General features: G+C 40.1%; 1 protein-coding gene across 2 annotated transcripts in view; it reads right to left on the minus strand.

Moving 5' to 3' along the window:
- Window positions 1–27305, minus strand: part of DENND5A (DENN domain containing 5A) — an 88526-nt gene that overhangs the window by 29013 nt on the left and 32208 nt on the right. The window contains exons 4-8 of one of the 2 annotated variants that reach the window (XM_037133802.2): window positions 24882–25539; window positions 15817–16004; window positions 9849–10166; window positions 1708–1923; window positions 758–992 (exon numbers count right to left, since the gene is read on the minus strand). In XM_037133802.2, coding sequence (XP_036989697.2) covers window positions 758–992; window positions 1708–1923; window positions 9849–10166; window positions 15817–16004; window positions 24882–25539 — 1615 coding nt within the window. The remainder of the gene's footprint in view (window positions 1–757; window positions 993–1707; window positions 1924–9848; window positions 10167–15816; window positions 16005–24881; window positions 25540–27305) is intronic. The other variant, XM_053673063.1, reaches the window with a different exon arrangement.

The raw sequence follows: 27305 nt of genomic DNA on the forward strand, positions 1-27305 counted from the left end.
CACAGGGGCAAGGGAGGAATGCACCTACTCAGCCTCAGGGCATTAGAGAAGGCTTCACAGAGGAATCATACCAGCTTTTTGCCTCAAACACTATCAAGTGCTTATTTGTAACTCATTTGCCCTTTCTTTCTTGCTAATAGAATCCCCATATTGTTCAAAGTAACATTACATCCAATTCATGACTCACTTTCACAGCCTCCCTTGCACTTAAGTATGGTCACATAATATGACTCTGGCCTATGAGACAATGGAGTTGTTGGGAATTTCTGGAAAAGCTTTTGCTTTCTGATACAAGGGAAAATACAGCTGGTAGCAACCTCCCCTCCTGCGCTGAAGGTGAACATAAAAAGCTTCTTGTAAACAGGCAACAGCATGAATATAAAAGCCAATGTACTAAGGACAGATGAGTATAAAGTTAGAACCTCAGTCCCTGATTACACTGTTGAGCAAATGAACCAACGCCAGCAACCACCAATTATGCACTCTTGCTAATCCAAGAAAAGTAATCCCCACATCTGTCTAACCCACTGCTGATTAGATTCTCTATTACCTACAGCAGGACCAATTCCTAACTGTATAGTGTTTAAGGATTTAAAAAAAGTTAACCAGGCAAAAAGGACAGGAAAGAGCATTTCAGGCTATGGGAACAACTTACACAAAAGCAGAAACAAGGAAAGGAGCTGGCATGTTTAGGAACAGGAACACGTTAGGGACATAATCCAAGAAGCTGGAAAGTGCAGCAACAAGCAGGCCTTACCTGCTTCATCCACGGTGGTGCACTTCTGGTACATGGATGTGCGGAGGGTAGGCGTCCGAACATTCAACAGCCTGATCTTGTCTACTCGAGAATCAAAAACCCGAAGCACAGGGTCTTTATCATCATCATCGTGACACATAATTTTATTGTCAATGAAAGAAGCAAACATCTGGGTCTCAAGGAATCTTGAGAGAAAAGGCAGGTAGGGCTCAGGCTGATCTGATAGAAAAGACGCCTGGTGGGGACAAGGAAACAGAGTCATCATGGAAAAAGGGGAAAAGGGGATGTCAGCCTTGACCAGCAAAGGCAACACATCGAAAGGATCCAACAGGATAATTCTTCTCTGAAGTTCCCTAGGTGTTTATGAAAAGCAAACAGCAAAATCTCTTCATCATTGTTTTTTAACACAAGGTAAATCACGTGAAGAACCAGACCTCTATTCTAAAGTAACCAGACCTTGCATTTTATCAACATCAGAGGGACCATAAACTTGGCCCAGCATATAATACAACTCACCCTTGAACAACATAGGTTTGAACTGCACAAGTCCACTTACACACATATATTTTTTCAATAAATATATAGCTGGTCCTCCATCCATACCCCAAGATTTCGCATCTATGGATTCAACCAATCACAGGTCGAAAACAGTATTTTTGATCTATAGTTAGGAATCCATGCATGAAGTAGTATGCGTTGTTCTACACCATTTTACTTATAGAACTTGAGCGTCTGCAGATTTCAGCATCTTTGAGGATCCTGGAAACAAGTCCCCACAGACACCAAGAGACAGCTGAAGTTTTGGGGGAGTCAAAAGTTATACACAAATTTCTGATTGCACAGGGGTTTGGCACCCCCATATTGTTCAAAGTTCCTTTGTAGTAAGAAAGAAAAACTTATCATCAGTTAAATCTTCATGCATTACCATGGTCCCAGCAGATTAAACTCACTTTATCAAAGTTTTGCATCTGCTCCCTGTTGGTAAACCAGGACTCCTTATCCTGGCTGGGCTGAATGACGAACACCTCATAATCTGCAAACATCTGAGTGAAACGATTTGCAAAAACTTCCCGGATCTGAATGTTTAGCTGGTAAATCCTGAGTTCTTCTTCATCACACTGAACTTTCAGATCCTTATTGCTGCTGGGGTCTTCACGCACTTCCAGCTATAAAAAAGAAACGACAGTTGAGAACACACAAGTTTTTCCTTTTATCCCAAAGAAATGCAACTCATTGGTTTTTTTCTCCCTGACCATTTACTTTGCAGCAAATAGTGAAAGAGAGAGAGAGAGAAGAAGAAAGAGGGAGAAAAAGAAAGAAAAAGGGAAGAGAAAAAGAAAAAGACAAAGATTCTGACATGGAGAAGAGATAAATAAGATGTTCCACTCGCAGGTACTCAGTAAATTTAATGAAAGTGATCAACACAGGCAGAGAAAGATTGAGCAATACAGAAAAAGGTGCAACTTATCTCAAGGGTCTGGGGAAGGAGGAAATCTGGAAGTCAGTAAAAAAATGATAATGTGGACTTCCGGCCAAGATGGAGGAGTAGATAGACACACTGTACAACCTCCTCGTACAACCAAAATAAGGATAACAAAAATTTAGAAAAAAAATAACAACCACAACTGACAGAAAAATGAACTGTATGGAAGTTGGACAGCCAAGGAACTGAAATAGACACATTCATCCAGACTGGTAGGCGGGGCAGAGTTGGCCACTGAGCCAAGAGGGGTCGCAGCACAGGAAGCGGTGACACTGGGTGTGCAAGGCACCCTGAGCACTCAAGACAGGACCAGGAAGACCCTGGGAGCCCAGGCGGCGACTGGCAGACCCCAGGTGTGGGGTGGCAATGGGCAGACCCAGCAAGGCGGCGACTGAGAAGCGGGGCACTGTGTGCAAGGCAACTGGCGGTCTCATGCTGGTGCACAGATAACTGGGGAGCAAGACAGATGGCACAACCCAGGATCCTAGTGCCGGGAAATAAAGTCTCAAAACACTGACTGAAAACACCTGTGGGAGTTGAGGCACAGGGAGAAACTCCCAGCCTCACAAGAGAGTTCATTGGAGAAACCCACAGGGTCCTAGAATACACACAAGCCCACCCATATAGGAATCAGCACTAGAAAAGCCCGGTTTGCTTGGGGGAAGCGGAGGAAGACACGAGGTCCAACAGAGAGGAGAGTAAGTGCCATTATTTTCTCTCGGACTTCGCCCCGACATACAGCATCACAACCCAGCAACTGGGTTGCCCTGCCCTGGTGAACACCTAAGGCTCCACCCCTCATATGTAACAGTTGCAACAATACAAAAAAAAAAAAAAAAGGCCAAAAAGAAAGAACAGATAAAAGCTCCAGAAATAATACAATTAAGCGACCAAGAGATAGCCAACCTATCAGATACACAGTTCAAAACACTGGTGATCAGGATGCTCACAGAACTGGTTAAATTTGGTCACAAATTAGATGAAAAAATGAAGGCTACACTAAGTGAAATAAAGGGAAATGAACAGGGAACCAATAGTGATGGGAAGAAAACTGGGAAAGTGGACCAGAAGGAAGAAAGAAACATTCAACCAGAACAGAATGAAGAAACAAGAATTTTTAAAAATGAGGAGAGGCTTAGGAGCCTCCAGGACATCTTTAAACGTTCCAATATCTGAATTATAGGGGTACCAGAAGGAAAGAGGAAGAGTAACAAGTGGAAAAGTTATTTGAACAAATAATAAAGGAGAACTTCCCCAATCTGGAAAAGGAAATAGTCTTCCAGGAAGTCCAGGAAGCTCAGAGAGTCCCAAAGAAGTTGGACCCAAGAAGGAATATACCAAGGCACATCATAATTACATTACCCAAGATGAAAATGAAGGAGAGAATCCTAGAAGCAGCAAGAGATAAGGGGACAGTCACATACAAAGGACTTCCCATCAGACTGTCAGCTGATTCCTCAGAAGACACCTTGCAGGCAAGAAGGGGCTGGAAAGAAGTATTCCAAGTCATGAAAACCAAAGACCTACAACCAAGATTACTCTATCCAGCAAAGTTTTCATTTAGAATGAAACGGCAGACAAAGTGCTTCTCGGATAAGGTCAAGTTCAAGGAATGTATCATCACCAAGCCCTTATTATATGAAATGTTAAAGGGACTTATCTGAGAAAAAGAAGATAAAAAATATGAACAGTAAAATGACAACAAACTCACAGTTATTAACAACCACACCTAAAACAAAAGCAAACTAAGCAAACAACTAGAACAGGAACAGAACCACAGAAATAGAGATGGCATGGAGGGTTAGCAACAGGGGAGTGGGAGGAAGAGAGAAGGGGGAAAAGGTACAGAGAATAAGTAGCATAGATGGTAGGTAGAAAATAGACAGGGGGAGGGGAAGAATAGTATGGGAAATGTAAAAGCTAAAGAACTTAAGACACATGAACATGAACTAAAGGGGGTGAATGTGGGTGGGAGAGGGTGTGCAGGGTGGAGGGGAATGAAGGTGGGGGAATGGGACAACTGTAATAGCATAATCAATAAAATATTTTTTAAAAAATGATAATGCAAAGCAGCATAGCTACACTCTAGCTTGACTTACATCTTTTTTATTTTCTCCCCCATATCATTTTCCTTATGTCTCCCTACGAATTTTTGCTTACTGTGTCTTTTTTAACCTTTTTTAAATCTATTTCCCTGCTCCTCTATAACTGGCCATGATATTTTTTTGCACTTTTTATGTTTACAATTTTTTAATTACAGTTTACATTCATATTTTTTATATTAGTTTCAGGTGTACAGCACAGTAGTTAGACAATCATGTACTTCATAAAGTGTTACCCTGCTATTTCTAGTAACCAACTGGCACCACACAGAGTTATTACTAACTGGCCACGATGTTTTCTAAATATGTTTTACTGATTATGCTATTACAGTTGTCCCAGTTTTTCCCCCTTTGACTCCCTCTACCCAGGACCCCCATTTCCTCCAGCGATCATCTCCACTTAGTTCAAGTCCATAGGTCATGCATATAAGTTCTATGGCTCCTCCATTTCCTATACTATTCTAAATATCCTCCTTGTCTATTTTGTACCTAACCAGTTATGCTTTTTATTCCCTGTACCTTTCCCCCCTCATTCTCTCCCCTTCCCCTGCCCACTGATAATTCTCAAAATGATCTCCATATCTATGATTCTGTTGCTGTTCTGGTTGTTCACTGAGTTTTTTTCAGATTCAGTTGTTAACAGTTGTGAATTTTTTACCATTTTATGTCCATAGTTTTGCTCTTGTTCTTAATTATCTTTTTAAAAGATTTTATTTATTTATCTTTAGAGGAGAAGGGAAGGAGAGAGAGAGAGAAACATCAATGTATGGTTGCCTCTCATGTGTCCCCTGCTAGGAACTGGCCTGCAACCCAGGCATGTGCCCTAACTGAGAAGCGAACTGTGGTTGTTTGGTTCGCAGGCCCACACTCAATCCACTGAGCTACCCCAGCCAGGGCTGTTCTTAACTATTTAACATTTCATGGCTTGGTGATGATGAACTCCTTTAGCTTTTCTTTACCTTGTCTTGGAAGCACTTGATCTGCCCTTCTATTCTAAATGAAAGCTTTGCTGGATAGAGTAATCTTGGACGTAGGTCCTTGCCTTTCATGACTTCAAATACTTCTTGCCAGCCCCTTCTTGACAGTAAGGTTTCTTTTGAAAAATCAGCTAATAGTTTTACGGGAATTCCTTTGTGGGTAACTCTCTGGCTTTTCACTTACTGCTTTTAAGATTCTCTCTTTAACTCTTGGCATTTTAACTATGATGTGTCTTGGTGTGGTCCTGTTTGGGTCCAACTTGTTTGGGACTCTCTGTGTTTCCCAGACCTGTATATCTATTTCCTTTGCCAAATTAGGGAAGGTTTTTTTCATTATTTTTTCAAATAAGTTCTCAATCTCTTGTTCTTCCTCTTCTTCTTCTGGCACCCCTATGATTCTGATGCTGGTATGTTTAAAGTTGTCCCAGAGGTTCCTAAGGCTATCCTCATTTTTTTTTAGTTCTTTTTTTCTTCCTGCTGCTCTGATTGAATGCTTTTTCCTTCCCTGTGTTCCAAATCATTATCTCAGCTTTATCCTTTCCACTGTTGGTTCCAGGTAGATTTTTCTTTATTTCACTTAGCGTAACTTTCATTTCTTCCCTGATGTTTTTGACATACTCAGTAAGTTCTTTGAATATCCTGATCACCAGCATTTTGAACTCTGCATCTGATAGGTTGGTTATCTCCATTTTGTCGAGTTCTTTTTCTGGAGTTTTATTCTATTCTTTCATTTGGGCCATGTTCCTTTGTCTCCTCAATTTGGCAGCCTCCCTGTGTTTGTTTCTGTGTATTAAGTAGAGCTGCTTTGACTTCCTGTCTTAGTAACATGGCCTATTGTAGAAAAGGCACCTGTAAATTGTGTGGGGCGAAGCTTTAGGTAATCACCAAGGTGGGGCAACCCACTTCACCACTTTGTGGCTATGTGTGTGTGGTGGGGGGATGGGCTCAGAGAGGGGACACTGCCACTGCCTGACTTCTAGATGTTTGCCTGGCACTCGTCCTGTTTCTAGTCACTTCACTCACTTCCCATATTTTATTGGTGCCCTTCCAGATGTTGCCCTGGTGGTGAATCCCAGAGTGGGTGGGTTTACACATGTTCTAAGACCATGTGGGCCCTTTAAGTGGAGTCTCCTGAAAACCTGGCAGTGTCTTCCACTGCCCCAACACCAACTTATTTTTACAGCTAGGAACTTAAAGGGATTTAACTTCCCAGAGCTGGAACCCTGGGCTGTATGATCTGGCCTGGTACTGGGATTGCTAGCCCCCAAGGTATCCCTCCTGATTTTTATCCACCACTGGTGAAAGTGGGACCGCCTGTTACATCAATGCTGCCCCTCCACGCCACACCACATCTCCTTGCCTCTCCACCTCTCCACCCCTCCTACCCACCTGGATAAGTGTAGTTTATTTAAATCCTTGGATTAAATTGGATTTAATCCAAGAATTTAAATTAAAATCCTTTGATTTCTAAACAGTTCAATTTTCTAACAGCTCTGGGTGTTACTTGTTTTGAGGTTTAGTTTCAACTCTCTCTGTGATTATGCAAGGAGCTAAAGTATGTCTACCTATACCTCTATCTTGACCGAAAGTCCCTGTAATGATTTTTTTTAAATATCTGCCCTACTATCTAAATAAAGCAGGAAAATGAAATGTTTCACAATTCACTAAAAAAAACCCAGCGCAACAAAATGATTACATCAGCCCATTTTATAATTACATTAGCCCATATGTAATTAACAAAAGTAATTTAACAGTGAAATTGGGGGAGCATAAAAAACTGCAGAAAGCTGACAGTCTCATTAAAGTAAAAAAATAAAAAGCTAAATACATCCCTGGAAAGAACATAGGACTAGAAATTAAGGTACCAGGTTCTAGCCTCAGCTCAGCCACTTATTAGGTCATTGGATATTAGGTAAAATATGCAGGCTCTCTAAGCCTTGGTTCCTTGAGCTAATAAAGACATTGAATACAGATACATTTTGCCCCTTGCACACCAAAAGAAGGAAAACAACAAATTTAAAAACAAAAAACAACCAGAACTGCCAGAAAATTGAACTGTATGGAAGTCCAACAACCAAAAAATTAAAGAAGAAACATTCATCCAGACTAGTAGGAGGGGGAGAGACAGGCAGCCAGGGAGGAGAGGGGGTGGGGCAATGCAGTGGCTATTGGACCTGGTAGTCCCACATTTGCATTTGGATAAACTGGGAGGAACAACTGGGGAGCGAGACAGACCATGCAGCCCAGGGTACCAGCACAGGGAAATTAAGCCTCAAAAATCTCTGGCTATAAAAATCTATGGGGGTTTTGGCAGCAGGAGAACTCCCAGCCTCATAGGAGTATTCACTGAAGAGACCCACAGGGTCCTAGAATGTACACAAACCCACCCATCTGGGAATCAACACCAGAAGGGCCCAATTTGCTTGTGGGTAGCAGGAGAAGTGACTGAAAGCCAGCCAAGAACTACACAACAAGCTTTGTTCCCTCTAAGACCCCCTCACCCACATACAGTGCCACAACACAGCGAAGTGGGTTGCCCCGCCCTAGCAAATACCTAAGGCTCCAAAAAATATGTCCAAATGAAAGAACAGACCAAAGATCCAAAATCAAAACTAAGTGACAAAGAAATAGCCAACCTTTCTGATGTAAAGTTCAAAATACTGGTAATCAGGATGCACACAGAAATGGTTGAGTATGATCGTAAAATAGAAGAAGAAGTGAAGGCTATGCAAAGGGGAATAAAGGAAAATGTACAGGGAACCAACAGTGACAGGAGGAAAACCGGGACTCAAATCAATGATTTGGAACAGAAGGAAGAAATAAAAATTCAACCAGAACAGAATTAAGAAACAAGAATTCAAATAAATGAAGAGAGGCTTAGGAACCTCTGGAACAGCTTTAAACATTGCAACACCTGAATCACACGGGTGCTAAAAGGAGAAGAGAAGCAAGAAATAGAAAACTTATTTGAACAAATAACGGACAACTTCCCCAAGTTGGCAAAGGAAACAGACTTCTAGGAAGTCCAGGAAGCTCAGAGAGTCCCAAAAAAGTTGGACCCAAGGAGGAATACACCAAGGAACATCATAATTACATTAGCCAAAATTAAAGATAAGGAGAGAATCTTTTAAAAGCAGCAAGAGAAAAGGAGACAGTTACCTACAAAGGATTTCCCATAAGACTATCAGCTGATTTCTCAAAAAAGACCTTACTGGCAAGAAGGGGTTAGAAAGAAGTATTTGAAGCCACAAAAGGCAAGGACCTACACCTAAGATTATCTAGAAAAGCTATCATTTAGAATAGAAGGACAGATCAAGTACTTCCCAGACAAGATCAGATTCAAGGAGTTCATCATCACCAAGCCTTTATTATATGAAATGCTAAAGGGACTTATCTAAGAAAAAGAAGATAAAAAAACTATGAATAGTAAAATGACAACAAACAACTGAACCTAAAAAACAAAAATAAAAACAAACTAAACAAACAAACAACGGGAACAGAATCAGAGGCATGGAAATCATTTGGAGGGTTACCAGCTGGGAAAGGGAAGGGGAAAAATGGGGGAAAAGGTACAGGGAAAAATAAGCATAAATTGTAGGTACAAAATAGACAGGGGGAGGTTAAGAACAGTATGGAAAATGGAGAAGCCAAAGAACTTATATGTATGACCCATGGACATGAACTAACGTGGGGGAATGCTGGTTGGAGTGGGGGTACAGGTGAAGGGAATAAAGGGGAGAAAAAATGGGACAAATGTAATAGCATAATCTACAACAACAAAAAATATCTATCTATATATATATATATCTATATATTTTTTAAAGCCCTGGTTGGTGTGGCTCAGTGGACTGAGTGCCAACCTGCAAACCAAAAGGTCACTGGTTCAATTCCTAGTCAGGGTACATGCCTGGGTTGTAGGCCAGGCCCCCAGTTGGGGGTGTGCAAGAGGCAACCAATCAATGTATCTCTTGCACATCAATGTTTCTCTCCCCCCTCCCTCTGTCTCTCTAAAAATAAATAAATAAAATCTTTTAAAAATTTTTCCTATAACCCTCAATAGAATAAAGCCATTTCATGGCCAGAGATAGCACACACCCATTTCTTGGGAAGTATACTTTCATTAATAAATTTCCCACTTGCTTTGCTTTCCAAAAAAGAGAGAGAGATTTAACACCTCCTCTGTATGCTTTAGGTTGCTGTGAAACTCACAGGACAATGGATCTGAAAGAGGTCTGAACACAAAGATTACCCAACCAAGTCACTCTACAGTGTTCAAATAGAACAAAAGCAGGTTGTCCTTGATGACCAAGTGAAGTGCTACCCGGATTTAACCCCAGATTTAGATTCAAGTAGCATTTACTAGGTCAATGTTTGCCAGAGATGAATCCACTGTCTCCCGTACAAGGGCATTCTTTCACTCAAACAAATGTGCCTTTTCCTGAACTGAGTGCTTTCTCATCCTGCAATTTTCACCAGGACAGGACTCTCACACAGACAAACCTGTCACAGATTTATACACAGCATCTTACCTTTTCCAGGCTCACCCCAGTCCTCTTGACCAAGGCTTGCAGCCGAGCGATCGTTTCATTCTCCTTGAGGAGCTCATAGGAATGCAAAGGGGAGCCTGCGATGTTCCCATTCCTCTTGTCAGAGACAAGCTCAGACGCCCGGAGCCTCTTCAGCTTGGAGGCACTCTCACTGCAATGAAGGTTTCCTTCAGGAGGAATGCCAAAGGCCATAAGAATCTCAGAGACTTCCTGGACAAACTCCAATTTGTTGGGAAACTGAGGCAGGTCCTCTGGCAGCTCAATGAAATGGTTGTCAATGTCCACAAAGCAGAGGTTGGCCTGGCAGTCAAAACAGGATGAGGAATGTGAGTGAACAGAACATTAAGGAGTAAGTTTCAGAAAGGATAATGAACAAGAGAGGAAAGCAAAAACACCCAAAATGGACAAGTATCAAGTACGGTATAAAGAAGATGGGACTCAGGAAGAGAACAGACCGGAATGCCAATCCTTGCCTACCACTCTCTTGTTGTATGAGCTTGAGAAAGTTACTTAACTATCTGCTTCTGTTTCTTCAGCTATAAAATGGTAATAAAGAGATAAAATCAGAGTGGTGAGAATTATTATGTTTAGCATCTAGCAAAAAAGTCTCATATATTATAAATGCTCATAAAATGTTTATCAAATTCATTAATTCTTACAGTAGTAAGAACACAAGGAGTACGTCAGAAAGTCTAGGCCCCAGATCTGACTCTGTCACTATCTTCCTATATGACTCTGAGCATACTATTATCCCTTTCTGAGCCTTGGTCTTGATTTGTAAGATCTGTGCTTCCTTCTGGCTTTAAGATTGTTCTGGATAAAGAGACAACACTCTGATACACTACACTATTGATGAAGTGGATAATCTGGATTAACAAAGAACAATTTGGTAAAATCTATACTTAAAGACCAAACTGACACATAGAGGTTAAGTAACCTGTCCAATGCCACACAGCTAGTAAGCACTAAAGTTGGAATTTGAACTTAGCTTACATGACTTCAGTCATACCCTCAAGCTCTTAACCATCCACTCCTCCCCTTAGTGGTCTTACACAGTTCTTGTTCAATTTAATCTAAATATCTTATAGCTTCTGTCCCTGTTGAAATTTTATGTAGCTATAAATTAGAAATGCCTTTTATTTTTTAATTTATCTTATGACCATGAACCTGTTCTGACCAAAATATCTGTCATTTCCTTCATTGCAGTGCACTGGTAAGTGTTTAAGAATTTGTTTCACGCATAAAACAGGAATAATATTGCCAATGTCACAGGTTTGTTTTGAGGTTTATGAAACAATAAATACTGAAGACTTAGAACAGTGCTAGGCCCACAGTACATAACAAATGTTAATCAAACATTGTTATTATCACTATGGAATAAAAATTTCAATAAATGAAGGTATATATGTGTGTGTGTATAATCACTACATAGGAAAATCCTGTAATAAATAAAAATGTTAATGTATCATCATTCTTAATTCTGCCACTGAAACAGGTGTATTTAATTTACACCTCTGTGACTGCTAGTAAAAATTTTAATGCATATATATTATACAATACCCTTCATGTTTTTTAACCCATTTTTCTATTGGGTTACTTAGCATTTTCCTAACTCTTTGTATGTTACATGTGCTATACATATCTTCTCATAGTTTTTATCATCATTTTATTTAAAGATGTCCTTTCCTTAATTTAAAAAAATCAAATTTATTAATCTGTATCTTGTTTACAAAGTCCCTAACCAGAAGTCAGAAATGTATTTATTAATATTTTCTTCCAGAAAAATTAGATTTTTGCTTTTGACACTTAACTTCTTAATCCATCTTATTTATTTTATTATGGTGTAGAAATCCTTTTTTCCCCTATGAACAAGCAATTTTTCCAGCTCTGTTACTAAGCAGTCCCTCTTTTGGCTAGATGTCTGTATTGAGTAACAAAACCTTGGTCTACTGACTCTTTTGTTTATCCTTGTACCAATTAAGTCTTTCATTCTAAAAGAAAAGGCAGGATGGTAACGTAAGTCCGGCTTAACAGAACCATTTCACAAATTCTCAATTTATTAAAACTGTATGTCATAACATCTTCATGAATGCATTCATTCATTAAACATTTGCTCAGTGTATAAATTACTCTACCAATCTATAACTAAAAAAGAGAACTTTCCTACATTCTTGATGTAAAGATTAGAAAATGAATCACTTAAAACTTAGCTTTCTAGACTTCCTCACAAGATAACAACTTTGAACCCTGCCTAAGGTAAAGGACCAATCAATGTTTAAAAGGCTATTTTTGTTTATTCCTTTAAGACTTTAAAATTAATAAATGCTTTCAGACCGAGTCACTTAAAAAGACAGTAAAGACAGAACTAAATCATCTAGTCATGAAGATCACCTGCCAGCCTCCTAGGCCCTGACCATTCAGCTAACAGAACAAAGTACTGTGGCCCACAAGGGGCACACAATGCATTTGTGCCATTGATTCAGAGGGAAAAAGCAGTTTGTGCAATAGGAAACACTAAGGTAGCTAAAAATAACTGCATCCGCCCTACAGTGCTTGGCTGGCTTTTCTCCCAATGCTGTGAACCAAATATAGAATGTCTGTAAAGAATTTTATGAACTCCAAATGCTATATCCACATATTGAAGATATATTCCTGATCGGAGGTGATTAGAGAGAGAAAAGAGCTCAGGGACACTTCAGAAATGGGCTAGAGTAACACAGGAACCTCTGAGTAGACACTACTAGCCATTCTCTGTAGAGTTGGGCTAAAGGAGTTAAGGATAAGAAGGCAAAGTAAAAAATGAGACCATTTAATTATCAGGTCACAGAATAGCCTCATGTTCTTTCCTGCCAGCACACAGAGGGCTCTGCCAAACAGAAGCCCACCTCGAATTCCTCGTGTACCCCATTCCACAGCTGAGATGAGGCTAACTCCTGCAAAACAGCTCAGCGGATGAGAAGTCGCCTGGAAGGGGAAATGATCAGCTTTCCTCAGTTACCCTCCTGCCTTGTTAGGAAAGGCCATGGGAAGACTTAGCTGCTCTGAGGTAAGGACCACGTGGATCCCCCCAAATCCCAAAGTCTCTCAAATCTCTTCCTGCTAGAGATCTCAGTGCCATTTCCTAGCCCTAAGTTCCTAACACCAAATCACAGCCACCCTCACCCCATAATCTACCTCACGTTATTCACTGAAGGGGAGCCCAACACACAATTTACAGGGAAAAAGATAATGAAGGAGCGTCCTGAGAAAGGAGGGGAAAAAGTAGGAAAGAAGGACCCAAGACAGAAGAAGCACCTTCTTTACTTTTATATCCTCTGCTTGCTTCCCCTGGCATAGCTGTGGACAACGGACTCCTTGAACTCAGACAACGAAAAGCCAGAAAGAGCAGCACAGGACAAAGGACACCTCGCAAAAGCAGCCCAGCACTTACTTTCACTTGCTCAGGGTCATGAGTTCATGTGTTGTTGTAGAAAGAAACAAAGGGCTTTTCAGACTTCTGATGCCCAAGATGGAGTAGCGACTGATGAATTCTGATATAGCGGAGGGCCAGTGAATGTACACTCTCCACCGTTCTAGATGAAGTCCCTTTTACAAATCAAGCTGGCCCCACCCCAGTACTGTGATAATGCCCTTCTGCACAGGCCCAGGTGAATTTCCCCAGTACCCCCTCAAAACTTCCTTCTAGCAGCATAAAGACACACACAGGATGTCCACCAAAATGTTAAAAGTAGTTATCTCTAGGTGGTGACATTTGAAGTAATTTTTACTTTATTCTTTATGTTTTTGTACACTTAGAATTTTTTTTACTAGAAATGTATCATTTATGAGATATCCCAAAGCTGTCTTTCAAAAAGATACTATCACTCTGCACTCGTGAATCTTTCATGGTGCTTCACTCCTTGAGAAAGTCAGTTCTTTCCTCCCCAGTCTAAAGTTTCCCATGGGGACTAAAAATTAATAAAATCTTTAAAAATAAATAAATAAATAAAACCAAAGAAAAGAAAAAACAGTAAAGAGATGCATTTGACAATAATTTATTAATTATAATTGTGCATTTTAATGCACAGAATTATAATTATGCATTTGACTATAATATTACGAATGTGACATAATTATCAGCAGTTTCACTGAGCATGCTACACAGACATGCCTAATGACATGAATGCTGCTCAGATCCAATTCCATGAGAATGCTCCCCTTTTTGGAGGTCCCCTTACTCATATTCTTCAGTTACACACAAAAAATCTTCCCCCCTAAAAAAAATTCTGATGGAGGGAGGAAAGAGAATCATGTTGACACCAGTATCCATACATTCCAAAATCTTCTTCCCAGCTTGCTAATGACTAAGGAAGTCAGAACAGGAAAGCCCTTCCCAGGTGGTTTCATACCAGCTACAAAATGACCTAAAATGGTAGACCAGTTCTATTAGTAACTCTAGGAAAATAAAAAAACAAAACAATCTTATATCTAATAATGCTTTAAATCTATTTAGAATAAAGTAGGAAGTAAACATATAAATATATACCTTTTATTTTGGTATTTAAAACAACAGGAAAGAGGAGCAGGCCACCCTCACAGCAAGAAAAAAAAGCATTCTCTCAAGGCCTTCTTATATTGAACAAAAAATATTGTCAAAGCTGACTCGGTAACACAAGAATCACAATAATCAAATCAAGTGTCACAGATCAACTGTGGGCTGTCAAAGTAAACCACTGATCTATTTCACCATCAGAGTTATTATAAAATTATACTTTGTGGCTTTCCTTAAAATAAAGGGGGGAGGGTAGGTATAGAAATATATAATTTAATACATATAACTGTTGCAGCTGGGCACAGAAAACATATGGATTCCTTATGCTACTCTTTTGTGTATGTTTAAGATGTTTACGATAGCCCTGATTAGTGTGGCTCAGTGAGTTGGATGGTGTCCTGCAAACCAAAAGGTCTCCAGTTCAATTCCTGGTCAGGGTATTTATTCTGTCTGGGTTGCAGGCCAGGTCCCCAGTTGAGGGCATGCCAGAGGCAACTGATCACACATCAATGTTTCTCTCCCTCCCTTACCCATCTCTTAAAAACAAATAAATAAATAAAATTTTAAAGTGTGTAAAATACTGTGGTTGAGAAAGGCGATTCATAATTGTATAAATACAGAGATCACAATAGGGACTTTATACGAGGAGGGGTTCAAAAAAGCAGAATTTACTTACAAAAAGTTGTGTATTTATTCTTACATGTTTAAACTTCAGTCACCTTCAAAGTATCTCCATTTGATACAATACACCTATCAAGATTTTTTTCCACTGCTTGAAGCAGTTTTTAAACTCACTGATTCTGATGCCTTTTAGTGCTTTTGCTATTTTTTGTTTCACCTCTTCCACATGGCAATTTTTTCATTGGGAAAACAAAAATGTTGCTCGAGGTGAGATCTGGTGAATAAGAGAGGGTAGGGCACGGGGATCACAATGTTTTTGGTCAAAAACTGCTGAACACCCAGCATGGTGTGGGCAGATGCACTCATAGATCACCCATCATGCAATGGGCAAATGTGCTGAAATAGTCTTCAAAAAAAAGTTCACTGAAACCAAACACAGCCTCTCACAACAACACCAGCTGGTACACTGATACAGATGGGTTCCTAGAACACTCACCACAGTGGGAAGGCTGTACTACAAGGGGCCTGCCCTCCAGAAGATAATTCTGGTTTTTTTGGGGGGAGGGGGTTTGGGCCCCTCTCATGTCAGGTGATAAAGATGACAAGTGTTTCTGAAATGATATAAACTGTGGTAAATGTTCGTTGTTTTTATTTTTCTCCTGGAAAGTTATTAATGCTCCCCCAAATGAAAGAAAACTAACATGGTGACACCACAGTGGGCATATCCCAAAGCCCTTCTCTTCCCAATTCCAGATTGAGGCCAGGAGCATCGGCACTCAAGCTCCACACTTCTCTCACCTCTTGAGGCAGCTCCAGCTTTGACCGGTCATCCAGGCCATTGGAATGCAAGCCCATCAGGTATGGAACAGGAGCATCTAAGAAATGTAGGAGAGAAGCCGGGAGAATAGGGACATAGACATGCTGCCACTGGAAAGGAAACATGAGAGCTGTAATTGTCTCCGCCACAGTCATCAGCCTCTGGTAATCTAGGTCAAAAGAAAAACACACAAAAACCGAACAGTCAAAAACAAGGTACTTGCTTCCCAAATAGTAAGTTAAACTCTTCAAAACAATTTCACATTTAGAAAGGATCAGAATAAACTTCAGCAAGGGTATGTACAGAGTATGAGTCTTTTAGTGGGTATCAGAGACCTCGACAGATCATAAGTTGAAATATACCCTCCCACACAGGTCCCTAATTATAATAAAATTTAATAAATAGCACCTTGCTCCAAACACTAAACCAGAATGTTCTCTCAGGTAGAACTGAAATCAAAAGAAAAGGAATAGCAGTCTGGGTCTCTGCTCAGCACAGAAGACAAACAGACTCCTTCAACACTCAGATTTTGTCTGCATTCAACAGGGGGTGCAACTTGTCCTTACTTGTCCTTACTGGTTATTTTAACCCATCTTCCCTAGAACTTGAAAGACCTAGAAGACTGACTCTCACGACTCAAAACTCTTCTTTTAGGTCAGAAACAGTGTGGAAGGGAAGGCCTGTGTTCATAGTTTAGCTCTTCGGAATGCAATTTCTTTTTTTAAATGAGTAATAAACACACTGGGGCAAAGCCAATAAAATGGACCAGTTAAAATAGAAACTAAAAAAAATTACTATTCACAAGCAGTATGTTCCCCTTTCAGAGCAAAAGGGACAAAAAGCAGGAATACACAGTTTAAAATATTTGAGTAATATCCTTCTGGAATGACTGGCTCCAAATGAGCTTTCAGAAGGGTTAAAGTGGGTTCATGTACTAAGAACTCATGCCACCATTTAAACAAATCACAGTTTGATTCATAAAAGAGTTACAGCATAAGTAACAAAAAGCTTTCCAGAAAATCAGAAAGACTGAGTAGGAAGCGAACAGAAGCTGGGATGCATCAACTAGGGAGCATCTTACATCTGCTCACCAATGATGCTCTGAAAATCATCGCCCTGATCCTGGCTAAGCAAAGAAAACATAACTTGGAAACCACTGTGTTTTCTCTTAACTAGTAATGCAAGTAAATACAAATTGTTGACTAAAACTTCACAGTCTCTATCATTTTGAGTACACGACAGGAAAGGGCATCAAATGCTGTTTTGGGAAAACTAAGACACTTGACAGATAAATGATGTAACCAATCAATGGGCAAAACCAAGCTCAGAGATTTGATCACCAACAGTGAAAAACAACATACAACTGACTTAGCAGAAGGACAAAAGAGCACAAATTTTTCAGTCACTGAAGATCAGGGCTAGACTGATACAAATTTAAAAAGAAAGTCTATCTCATTTTTTACTGTGCCCACACAAAGCATTGTCATTCCCATATTAAAAACTATTTAGTGAGGATGCCCCCCCAACAATGGAGATAACAATAAAGACAATTCCAAAATTACAAAAAAATAACCTCTTCAAAGGATTAAATTAGATTTTATATATATGATTTTAGAAACGTAGTCACACATGAAATTAAGCCAACAACCGAATAATAAAATTTAGACGAGCTCTTACAAATTTTGGCAAGCTCTACCTTTGATCTTTCTGCACTATCTCAATTCTATGGGGCACTGTATAACTCTGCTTGTTCACCTGCTTTTTCCTGAAATTCTCCTGCTCTATGATTACTCTAACAATTATTTAGAATTCTAATGAATCTGTACATGAGACCTCAATTCTTATATTTTCCAGTTCTTTTAAAAAGATTTTATTCATTTATTTTTAGAGAGAGGGGAAGGGAGGGAGAAAAAGAGGGAGAGAAACATCAATGTGTGATGGCCCCTCACACACCTCCAACTGGGGACCTGGCCCACAACCAGGACATGCACCCAGACTGGGAATCGAACCAATGATCTATCAGTTCACAGGAGGCCACTCAATAGACTGAGCCATACCAGCTCTTTTTTATAGATATGAACATCTGTAAATAATCTATTCAAGAGCAATAATCTTGAGAATCTCAGACATTATAAGAATTTATTTTAAAATTCAAATTAAGATGAACCAAAAGAATGTAAAAGCTTAGAAAACTTTCAAGTGATATTTAAAAGCCAATGGTCTAGTCTTACTGTGTTCCAACACTGGCTCTTAAACACATACTTCAAGTAAATATTACACTGAATAAACCCACCTTCTTTTCAAAGTACACACACACACACACACACACACACACACACACACCCCATTTCTGGATCTTTAAAAAATTAGGTAGGATGTACCACAGGCCTTTTCAATCATGAAAAAAAATTTAAAAACTTTCTTTCTCTCACCCAGAGTCAATAAAGCAGGTGCTTTATGTGGCTGGAATTCCCGGCACATCTGCTCCAGGACAGTAACATCTAACAGAGGACAGACAGACACTCTGAGTAAAGGAGTCCCTGAAATGCCTTTGTCATGAGTCTTCCTGGGCTCTAGCTACAGTGTCTGTGAAGGTCTACTCTGTAATCACAAAGCAGGGCATGCTAGAGTCTGAAAGGGGCTTTCTCTGCTGCACAAAAGCCGGTTTTTCAATAGCACAGAAGTCCAGTTCTGGTTTTCCCTTACTCTTCTGGATGAATCTAATCTAGTATCTGAAATTTTCAGCCCACTTATTTCTGCAACAGTGGATAACTTTATTTGCATCAGACTGAAATCTCTGAAGAATTCCTTGTGATGCCCTTGAAATTATGGTATTGTTAGAAACAAAACACTTTTGGAGGTGAGACATAACCTCTTTCAACACTAAACTGCTTTCCATTTATGTGGTTTGGCTTTATAGGTAATAAAAATTTGGAATTTTATAGCCTTTCTGATTTGTGTGAGTTGTGGGGTTTTCTCTACTTTTTAATATTGACAACCCATCTTGAGGAATGACCTAATTAATAAACAATGCCTCAGGGATACAGCAATCTGTGGTACCCACACTAGGATGCTGATCTCCAAGAGCTGTAACAGCACAAAACCCATCTCTACACACCAATACACATGATAAAATCAGTACCTCCTTTGCCACTGCCTGTGTGCTCATGGTTCCCAGAAGGTGAAACCAATAAACCGGAAACGGCTGAAGGTCATCTGTACCCAAAGCATTTCAGCCAATGAAAATCAACTGCCAAGGTTCTCTCACAGCTCCTGTAATGTTTAATGTGTAAAAGCTTTTTAACAAAAACAGATAATGCAAAACATTCTGGGATTACAACCACCACTAAGCAGTGAGGAAGACAGAATTAGCACATTTTATGGCATGTCTCTGTGCAAAGAACACAGGCTTGGGATCGCTCTACAGGTAAGTCCACTCATAAACTGTCGGGCAGTTCCTACACATTAGAAACTTAACTATAAACTGCCCTTGAATATTTGTATTGCTGTGAAAACTACATGGATAAGGATGTTTCTCGTGTACTCTTTATTCTTAACAAACAACCTAATCTCTTTATCCTCATATCTCCAAGAGGTATTAGTAAGTGAAAGAGGTGCAAAACAATGATTCATATGCTCCCATATATACACATGTTGTATATGCGTAACAATGCAAGGAAACAGGAAAATAGTGGCAATCTCCCTGAAGGAGAACCAGGGACCAGAGGTGGAAGTCTCATACTTCACTATACACCCTTTTATAATGTTTTAAGTTTCTACCATATGATTAAAATGCTTTTTCCCCGTTTTAATATACCACATTTAAAACACATATGAATAGGTATATTAATTTTAAGATATCATAATGTATGTGTATACATATATGTGCATATGTATATATGTACATATACATATGTGTATGTATATGTGTGTGTGAGTGTGTGTGTATAAATTTAAATATTACAACCCACTTCTGGGCAAAATGGAGACATAGGCAGACATGGCTCACCTCCTCCCACAACCACTAAAATTGCAACCAAAATATAGAACAACCATCACTTAGAACCATCAGAAATAGAGTTGAAGGGAAGTCTGTCAACTATGGAATTAAAGAAACCACACCCATCCAGACTGGTAGGAGGGGCACAAACATAGAATGGGCTACTCTCTCACCCACCTGCAGTGGATAAAAATTTGGGAGAGATATCTCAGGAGCGAGGAGTCCCAGACACACACCAGAACCCCCAGCCCAGGATTCCAGTGCCAGGAAGATAAGTCCCACAATTTCTGGCTGCAAAAACCAGCAGGGATAGTCAGTGGAAGAAAATTCTGGAGCCCCAAGAAATTCCTGTTAAAGAAACCACACATGGACTCACCTACTCTGACTCATGCCCTCTGAGCTCAGCACCGGGGTAGCAGCTTCAAAGGCACCAGTAGCATATGGGGACAAAGTGACTATATATAGTGAGACTGGTGACTATACACTCATGTTTTAAGTTAAAATGTTTAATAGACGTATGCATCATTTTTAAGATTCCCAGACTTCAACGATTTTTTCAATTTTTCAATTCACTACCCTATTAAGTCACAGAAAATTACTCTATCTGCTCTATATCTGCTCTATAAGTAATTTTGAAACATCCACTAAAAAATAAGCTATTTTTTAAAAAACTATCTCTATATAACCTAAAGAACAAATATTATCCAGTAGTAAAGAAACCGAGCTACGCAAATTTTAAAAAAACACCACTCACAACTGCCACATAAATCATCCAAAGTGTTAGACTTTCAGAGTCTTACAATTTCACCATGCAGGTGAGAGGCAACCACCTCTCCTTTTCCCTAAACACCTCTTTTCTATTCAGAAGGCAAGACATGCAGTGGGCAAAGCCAACTCTAAGTGGTGATGGCATGTTTTTGGAGGACCAGAGAGATTTTCATCCACATAAGGCCTTTGAATCATAAATAAAACTACTTCAAGAAAACCTATGTGAATTGTCTAAAATACTCTATTAATAATAAAGAGTATAACTTACATCCAATAAAAGGCCACTTCATTTTAGCTGCAGCCACAGTCGACAATGCCCAGGAAGTTTTTGGAAAGACCTTTTGTTGACAGTGATAAGCATCACTTTGCATCCTGAGTTCACTTTGATTCTACACGCAAACCTCCACTGTCTTTGTACTATGGATACAATCACCCATACTCTGGGACGTATTAAAGCTCTGATGGGAAAGTGTTACCTGTCACATCCCCACTTTTAATCTTCCTTTTGCTGCCTCTAAACATCCTCTATGTATTACAGTTACTTAAATGCTACTGCACTTCCTAACACCCTATCCAGTTTGGTTTCCTCCTCTCTGCTCTGTTTAAAACCAGTCTTCACTATTCAGCTAAGTCACTGTTTCAAACTATTTTCACCAAGCTCCAGTCAAGAAACCATAACTAAGGCAACATCACTTGTGCAAATCTATACTTCACCCAGAGAAAGGAGCCTGAAACTTCATATTCCAAACCAGAAGTTGCAAGATGAAGCCTCAGGAACCTTACTCAGCCAACAGGTGATTTTTGTTTGGCCTGCAGCATCTAACAAGAATGTTGTTGCCAATGTTTAAAAATCAGAGATTTAACATTAAAAATCTGGGGCCTGCCCCTGCTGGTGTAGCTCAGTGAATTGAGCACAGGGCTGCGAACCAAGGGATCTCGGTTCGATTCCCAGTCAGGGCACACGCTTGGGCTGCAGGCCAGTTCCCCACAGGGGACGCACGAGAGGCAACCATACATTGGTATTTCTCTCCCTCCCTCCTTCCCTTCCCCTCTAGAGATAAATAAATATTTTTTTTAAATCTAGGCCCTCATGAAATATTGGAAGATCTAACACCATTAGGCCAGCATTCCCACAAGAAATCAACTGGAGGTAATTACTGGCTATCCAGTTTAGATGGGGTATGTGCCCTTCAATTCAATGTAGTCTCTGTTACTTCACCTTCAAATTACATCCAGAATCCAACCATTTCATACTACTTCCCTGTTACTTCTGCTATTTTCAGCAGCGCAGCCAACATTATCTCTTACCTGGATTATTGCAATGACTTCCTAACTGGACTCTGCTTTCCTCCATACCCACTTTGGGAGTAGACTCTTAATACAGTAGCAAGAGTGTTCCTATTAATAAGCCTAAGTTAGTCATTCATTCAACAAACACTTATTGAGTACCCATTATATACCACCCACTGTTCTAGGTTAAACATCATTCCTTCGCCCACGGACCAAATCTGAGAAAATTTGAGCACCGAAATAAATACTTACAGTAATGTATAACCTACTGAATAAAATTAAAATCTATGAGTCTATACACTAATAAACTAATAAAGAAACAAAAGAGATGAAATGTTCTTCCCTATAGTAAAATACCAATTAAGAAATACAGTATAGATAGAGTTAGGAAAGAAAACAACCATTTTGTAACCATGAAGGTAATAACTAATTCCAATTAGAATTGTCAATGGATGTTAAAGCCATTTGGCAAAACTCTGAAGAGGAACAGCATGGAGTTTCAAAGTACCTCCCAAAAATTACTTATTAATCACAAAGGGGAAAAAAGATAACTTTTCAGTATAGAAATTTGGCAGACATCATCTTAATCTTAACCAAGTGATCAAATTAACATTATCAAAATTAGTACAAAATGACATCATGTGCCTCCATAATGATAAAATAGACAGTACGTGCCTCCTCATATAATGCACTGAATCACAATATCACTTCTGAGACATTCCAGCCCAAAACTTATGACTTGAATCTAATCATGAGAAAACATCAGACAAACCCAAACTGAAGGATATTCCACAAAATACCCTGCCTGTACTCTTCAAAAATATCAATATCATGAAAGACAAAGAACTGACAAAAGCAATGCATGTTATAGACTAGCTCACAGATCAGGAATAAAGATCATTATAGCAGACATTTTTGGACAATGGTAAAACTTGAATATAGATGGTATCTATATTAAGTTTCCTAGATTTGGTGATCATACTATGGTTACATAAGAAAATGTCCTTGTTCTTATGAAATAAAAGCCGAAGCACTTAGGAATCAATGGACATGGTATCTACCATGATTCTCAACGGTTCAGCTAAGTTCACACACATCAGAGACATCAGAGAGAAAAGGGTGCATGGATGGACCTGGAGAACACTATGCTAAGTGAAATAAGCCAGTCAGAATAAGACAAAAAGCAATTATTTCACTCATATTTGGAATCTAATGAACACAAATTGAACTAACAAGCAAAATAGAGGACAACTCATAGATAGAAAGCGGGGTGTAGTTCTGGGGGAAGCTGAGAGGGTACGCAGGGATTGAGGAAAAAAAGAGAGAAACGACTCATGGATACCAACAACAGCGGTAACTGCAGTGAGGAGGGGGCATGAGGCGATAAATGGTAATGGACAAAATACAATAATCTTTAAAAAGTAAATAAAAATTATACCAGAGAGAGGAAAAGAGAGGAATGATAAAACAAATGTGGCCAAATGTTAACAACTGGTGAATTGTTCTTCAAACAGCTCTTTCAATATTTCTTGAAACTTTCATAAGCTGGACATTATTTTAAGATAAAAAGTCAAAAACTTAAAACTTCCCATGACTATGCATCTCAGAATAGCACAGGCTTTACAACGGCCTGCAAGACTTTGTACAGTCTGGTGTCCTTTTAAGTCTCTAACACCATCTGCTACTACACTCCCCTCTCACTCCATTCCACCCACCAGCTTCCCAACTGTTTTTGAACAAAGCAAACACATGTGTGTCTCTGAACCTTTATACTTCCTGGGCCCTTTGCCTAATTACTTCCCCTACAGTTATTAAGATAGGTCACTTGGAGAAGCCTGAACTAATCACTCTATTAAAAATTGACATTTCCCTTCCCCAAACACTGATCTCTTCCTATTTTACTTTTCTCCGTGGATCATAGTATCAGCTTACATACTATACATTTTATTTATTTGTTTGCTTGTTTATTTATTTACCTCTCTTTCCCCACTAAAATATAAGTTCCATTGTAGGAAGAATTTTTACCTGTTTTGTCCACCACTGTATCTCCAGACCCTGGAACAATACCTGGCACACAGCAGACTCTCCATACATACATACTGAGTGAATGAACTTTATGTTACTTGTCTGGGTCATTCAATCAACATGTTTCCTTCTGATCTCCATTATTAAGTACAAATCTGCTGCTCACATTCATGTAACCTCTCACTTACAAAAACAGTTCAGCTATAACAAACAACAAAAAGAAGCAACATGTCCCCATTTTCTTAGTTGTTTTTTTTTTCCCCCAAATACAGGGGTGGGCAGAAGTAGGTTTTACAGTCGTGGGTATACGAAACAGTTTGTTCTCGTACTATTATTTACTTATTATTATGTTATTTATTTGTATTATAACTGTAAACCTACTTTTGCTCAACCCTGTATGTGAACGATCATTGTTTGTGAATCTGATTTTACTGTCAAGTCAAGGAAGGGCAGAAATAACTCTTCGGAATAACAGAACAGAATTGAGAGACAGTCAGCATCCCATGAACAACGCCTCCTGCCCCTACTTAACATCAGGCAGAAGAGATTATTATCAGGATGCGCAGTTCCCCTCATAGACTGGAGTGCCCAACAGAAGGCCATGATAATAGCCAACAAGATATGGTACCCTGCCCTGGCTAGTATGGCTCAGTGGATTGAGCACTGGCCCTGGTTCGAGTACCAATCAGGGTACATGCCTGGGTTGCTGGCCTGGTCCCCAGTTGGGGATGTGCGAGAAGCAACCAATCAACGTGTATCTCACACATTGATGTTTCTCTTCCTCTCTTTCTCCCTCCTTTCCCCTCTCATGGCCCATTGGTTTCCCATCCACCACAGACCTGAAAAAGATCTGAGTTTTGCTCAAATTATAATAGCCCTTGATCTTTATAGTCAGCCCCATTATTTCTGACATGGGAAGGGAGGGCCTATGCAGGAAAGGAGCTCTAGTAAGCACTGACTTACGCTGTGAGTAGAGCAGGATTTGAAACTCCAGAAGAGCACAAGTAAAAAGCTGAAACACGTTCTCCACCCCAAGCAGTTCAAAGACCTCTCTGACAGGAAAGTCAAATAGGGGAAGCTCATTGGTACTTGGTCTCTGGCAGATTATTGGCCCATAGACCCCAGAAAACTTCAAGGACCGGCCAGGAGGTGGGAGTGGCACCTCGTAGAGTACATTGTATATGTAGCTCTCAAGGGGCAGTGGAGGGGGCTGAGGTGAAGTGACTGCCTGGTGAAGCTGTTCCAGAACACTCCGACATGCTTTCATGAAGGACATGGGTGTGATGAGGCAGATGCATTTAGAGACATACAGCGTGTCTCGGCTAATGTCATAGGAGTTGAATCGCTGCAGCTTGGTCCCAGGTGTGCCTTCACCATCCTCCATGTCACTGTGGTCTCGGCCATCAGCAGAGTGAGCATATATGACATCATACTCAGCATTATGCATGTGGTAGAGCGTCTGCATTGCACTGCAGATCTGCTTGCTAGTCACCTCCTCATAAAACGTGAGGGCAAACCCAAATGTCCGAGAGCCATCCTCCCTTGTGATAATAAAGGCATGGAACTGGGGCTCCCTGGGATCAGCCTGGGTCTTGAATGCCAGCCCTTTGGGCATACACAGCTGCAAAAGATAACAAGAAAACAGGTGGTGAGAATTATCACTACTGACCCTCTTGCAGAAACCCATCACTATTAATTTACTTATAGAGCAGCCACTGTCCTGGGTGTTTGGCATAGCAAGATCAACACAGAGGAGTATCTGCTCTAAAGATCTCTCATTCTAAATAAGAAACACTGCCCTGGCTGGTGTGGCTCAGTGGACTGAGCACCAGCCTGAGAACCAAAGGGTTCTCAGTTGGGTGCCAGTTGGATTCCCAGAGTAGGGGACATGCCGGGGTTGTGAGCCAGGTCCCAGTTAGGGGGTGCATGAGAGGCAACCACACGCTGATGTTTCTCTCCCTCCCCTCCTCTCTCTAAAAATAAATAAATAAATAAAATCTTTAAAAAAATAAACAAGAAACACAAGTAAATACAATGATAATGGAGTTATCAGGACTATATGGAAGTACGTATAAAGTGTCAGGAAACAAAGCACAGACAACTCAGCCTAGGAACATCAGAAAAGGCTTCACAGACGAGATTACGTTAGAATTCATCAGGTAAACAGGAAAAGAAGAGTTTTGAGGGGCAGGAAGAAAATGCACAAGATGAGGTAAAAGAAAGCAGCACGACAGCATGTACTGAGAGATGATGCTAGAAATATATCTAAAAACCAGACAGGTGCAGCTTTGTACCTAAAAATAAAATCAAGTTTAAGACTATCAGCTCACAGAACTTTATCATCAGTAACACCTTCTTTGTTCATAGAAAAAAAGGATGCTCATTTCATACAAAGCAAGGAGACAACAATCAGGATAAAGAGGTTCTTTTTTCATTTTAACTCAGGTGCTGTAAGCATCTCAATAGTATAAGCAACCAACAGCTCAACACCACAAAAAAAGTTTGCTGATCCAATACTATGTATTTGTAGAGAGTAAAGAAACTTGGTAATTAATCAAATCAACCTGAATCATAAGTCCTTATTTTAGTTTTATATAAACCTAGCTACACAAACAAACTACCAGCAACTTAATTTAACAAATACTAGGACCTACATTATGTTATATCCATTATCCTTGAACTTGACTTCCTAAAGCCTACATGTTTTTAGACTATAACATGTTGGCTTATGGTCAAGATGGCAAAGCAGGCAGACATGGCTTGCCTTTTCACACAACCACATCAAAATTGCAACTAAAATATAGAACAACCATTACTAAGGAAGGTAAGAAATAAAGTTGATGGAAGTCTGATAACAATGGAATTGAAGAAACCACATCCATCCAGACTGATAGGAGGGGCACAGATACAAAATGGGCTGGTCCCACACCCACATATAGAAAAATTCAGGAGGGATATCTCAGGAGTGAGGAGTCCCAGACACACACCAGAACCCTCAGCCCAGGATTCCAGTGCAAGGAAGGTAAGTCCCGACAACTTCTGGCTGCAAAAACCAGTGGGGATTGAGTCAGTTGAGGAGGCTGATGGAGCCCTAAGCAGTTTCTCCTGGGGAACCTACACATGGACTCACCTACTCTGACTCACTCCCTCTGGGCTCCAGCACCGGGGTGGCAGCTTGAAGGGCACTAGTGGTATACTGGGAGAAACTAAAGTCTGGCATCAAGGTGAGCAGAGGCCACTGTCCCTTTGTGAGCCCTCCCCCAACAGAGCTGGTAGGCTAGTGCCATATCTGAGACTCCATCGACCTGGCTAACACTGTGTGATCCACCTTGGAGATTCAGAGGCTCTACCCCACCCAACTTACGGGCCCACCCAAGCTGCTTCTCC

The sequence above is a fragment of the Artibeus jamaicensis genome, unplaced genomic scaffold (genome assembly GCF_021234435.1).
Source record: "Artibeus jamaicensis isolate MK-2021 breed Jamaican fruit bat unplaced genomic scaffold, CSHL_Jam_final contig_797, whole genome shotgun sequence".
Lineage (NCBI taxonomy): Eukaryota > Metazoa > Chordata > Mammalia > Chiroptera > Phyllostomidae > Artibeus > Artibeus jamaicensis.